Source organism: Phoca vitulina, unplaced genomic scaffold (assembly GCF_004348235.1).
Source record: "Phoca vitulina isolate PV1807 unplaced genomic scaffold, GSC_HSeal_1.0 scaffold19, whole genome shotgun sequence".
NCBI lineage: Eukaryota > Metazoa > Chordata > Mammalia > Carnivora > Phocidae > Phoca > Phoca vitulina.
This window is the reverse complement of record NW_022589722.1, coordinates 17,215,915-17,219,003: the sequence shown is the minus strand read 5'-3', so window position 1 is coordinate 17,219,003 and position 3,089 is coordinate 17,215,915. Positions and strand designations below refer to the sequence as shown.

The 3,089-nt window shown below is 38.7% G+C and overlaps 1 protein-coding gene across 2 annotated transcripts in view; it reads left to right on the top strand.

The window, feature by feature from the left end:
- The window catches only part of GLT8D2 (glycosyltransferase 8 domain containing 2), a 38,521-nt gene extending 35,604 nt beyond the window's left edge, over window positions 1–2,917 (top strand). For both annotated transcript variants that reach the window (XM_032416883.1, XM_032416882.1), the window contains one exon: window positions 2,297–2,917. In XM_032416883.1, the coding sequence (XP_032272774.1) occupies window positions 2,297–2,469 (173 nt within the window). In that variant the 3' untranslated portion in view covers window positions 2,470–2,917. The remainder of the gene's footprint in view (window positions 1–2,296) is intronic.
- Window positions 2,918–3,089: the final 172 nt, after the last annotated feature.

The following is a 3,089-nucleotide window of genomic DNA, read 5'->3' as shown; positions in this document are numbered from 1 at the left end:
GGGGGGGGGCAGTGTGCTATAGCACCAGCTGCCTCAGTTCAGATCCTCCAGGCGATCTTGGAGGTCATCCATTATTTAACCTTCGTTGCTCAGATTCTACAAACGCAGCTGATAAAAATGGCCTGAGAGGTGCGTTTCTAGGAATTCATGGGAAGCAGTTAGACTCATGCTTAGCATTGAGTATGTGCTCAATAAACATTACCTACTGTTACAATAGAACTTTCACTGTCAGAACTTTTTCACTTGCCTTTATTGCCCTTTGCAGTAGCTTGCAGTGGGCGAAACCAAACGAATTAGCATAATGGTTTATGATGCATCTAGATCGCTTGCAACTTCTCTTTTAAAAAGTTGACTCCTGACTGTGTACCATGTGAGTCTTCTCTTCAGTCCTCACGGCAGGAGTGCAGGCTCTGCGATATGGACTGGAATCCCAACTCTGCTATTACCTATGTTGGGCAAATTATTCAACCTTTCTGTGCCTTAGTTCTCCATTTGTAAACTGAAGCTAATAGAACCTTATAAAGTTTTTGTAAGGAATAAATTACCTAATACATGTAAATTGCTTAGCACAGAGCCTGGCGCAGAAGACACATTCATTCAAACACATGGCCACAATCCCTTAGCCAAAAGCACTGGGCCAGACCTGTTTAGAAATGAGAAAGCTTTTGAATTTTAAAAAGGTAATGTGATGCATACATTTATGTTATGCAATACTCTGAGTAGGATCTAGGTTTTGCTACCAAAAAAGTTATTAAAAATCCTTTTGTTTTTAGACATTTGGGCATTATTTTAGAATTGGAGACAATGGCTTATGGATGTATATTTACTAAGTACCTTCTACACTGTAAAGAACTGAGCTAGGTTTTGGTGACAAAGGTGAATATTAGTTCTAATTCTCAGAACAACCTGCAAGGTGGTATGTCCCTTACTCTCCCTTTTAAAAGAAGGGGCACATAAAACTATAGAAGCTGGGTCCTGTCTCCTCTTAATGATTCTGTACAGATTTGCTTCTGCCTCATTACCAGAATCTTCCTTGATTTTCCTGAGCATCTGCATGCACACACAGGCAACACAGGGAAGTTAAGGACACTAGTGTTCCATCTGGTTTGATTTATAATAATGTTGGGTTCATTGTTAGGTCAAATATCATTATTTCCATGAAATGAATGTGCGGAAAATCCCATCAGAGTTATAGGTCTATAAAAAAGGTTGTGTAGGAATAGTTATGCAGAGCTTAGATTGATAAGGTTAGAGCATTTTATGATCTTGAACAGAGTCTCAATCCCATTTTATGAAATATCTAACTGGTAAGTAGGAAGGTGCAGAATCTTCCTAAGGGAAAGAAATCATTTTTCTTTGTAGAACAGAGACTACATCTGTGAAGGTTTTGGAATCAGGGAAGTCTGCAAAGTAAATCTACACAGAAATCATTTGAAAAATGATTCAGTTTTAGGGCGTTTTGGACACAGAAAGCAATGTAACGCTAATGGGTATTAAGTTTGGGTCTAAGCAGGTAGGCTTAAGATTTTAAAAATATATGATATATATTTAGCTAAAAGCAAACTGCAAGCCCATAGGGAGTCCTCCGATCATGGAGCAGACAGATGATGTCTCCAGGTGGAGACTATAAGGTGCTTCTTCCCAAATGAGCATTTCCTTTGTATAGAGTCTTTGGAAGTTGATAATTATTCCCATTATGTTACCACAGCCTGAAACACCTAGCTCCTCTTCCGCGACCGCCTTCACAGCTATGTTTCTAATAGAAGATGGCTTTTTTTTTCTTGCATCATGTTAAGCTGGGCTAACACACAACTCCAGCTATCCACCCTCTCTTAATTAAGGGATTTTCAGTTTTAAAAAAATATTAAATTCTTTTTCACAGAAAGATAATCTAAAACAAGGGGCGCCTGGGTGGCTCAGTCATTAAGCGTCTGCCTTCGGCTCAGGTCATGATCCCAGGACCCTCCCTCTCCCCCTCCCTCTCTCTGATAAATAAAATCTTTTTTTTAAGATTTTATTTATTTATTTGACAGAGAGACAGCAAGAGAGGGAACACAAGCAGGGGGAGTGGGAGAAGGAGAAGCAGGCTTCCCGCTGAGCAGGGAGCCCAATGCAGGGCTCGATCCCAGGACTCTGGGACCATGACCTGAGCTGAAGGCAGACGCTTAACGACTGAGCCGCCCAGCCGCCCCTGATAAATAAAATCTTAAAAAAAAATAATGGACTTGTACTCAATTTTCAATATAAAAATTGTACTTTCTAACAAGCCTATTACTTTCTTTGAAACACCATGAAGGCTGGAATCCAGATACCAGGTATTCGGAGCATTTTCTGCAGGAAGCAAAACTACTCCACTGGAATGGAAGACATAAACCTTGGGACTTCCCTAGTGTTCACAATGACTTATGGGAAAGCTGGTTTGTTCCTGACCCTGCAGGAATATTTAAACTCAATCACCACAATAGCTGATAAAACTTAACATTTTAAGTATTTCCTACATAAAAATGTGGAATTGTGCATTTGTAGCCCTACTATTTCATTGTTCTTTATGAATAGTACCTTCAAGACATATGATCCACAATGGAAACCACAAAGACTACTGTGTGCAAACAGTACCCTGGGTCATGCAGGCATGGACTCCTTAAGTACGGGGGGGATTACGGAAATCACGATGAGGTGCATGAGCTGTATTGTTGGAAGGAAACAAACCTGTCTCGGTTTCAGCAATCAATTTGCTTAACTCTGAATGACAACTTATATTCACAATTTTTAAAGATTTTTAGATGTGTTTTTTCACACACATCTTTTTTTAGGTATTTTTTAACAGGTTGCGAGTCTTGTCTTTTGTAAAACAATATATTACGTTTAAAACATGAATGTCTGAAAAAATAAAATTATTTGCAGATTTTCTAATGATTTTCAGTATATGTATTATTCTACACATTAAACATAATACAGGGTAGACCGACCTCACATGTAAAGGGGGAAAGAATACCAGTCACTCCTACTGCAGAAAAACTTGCAACTTAGGATAATGATTCTTAATATTTTTATTGTAAAAACCATCAAGACTTTCAAATGAATTTAAA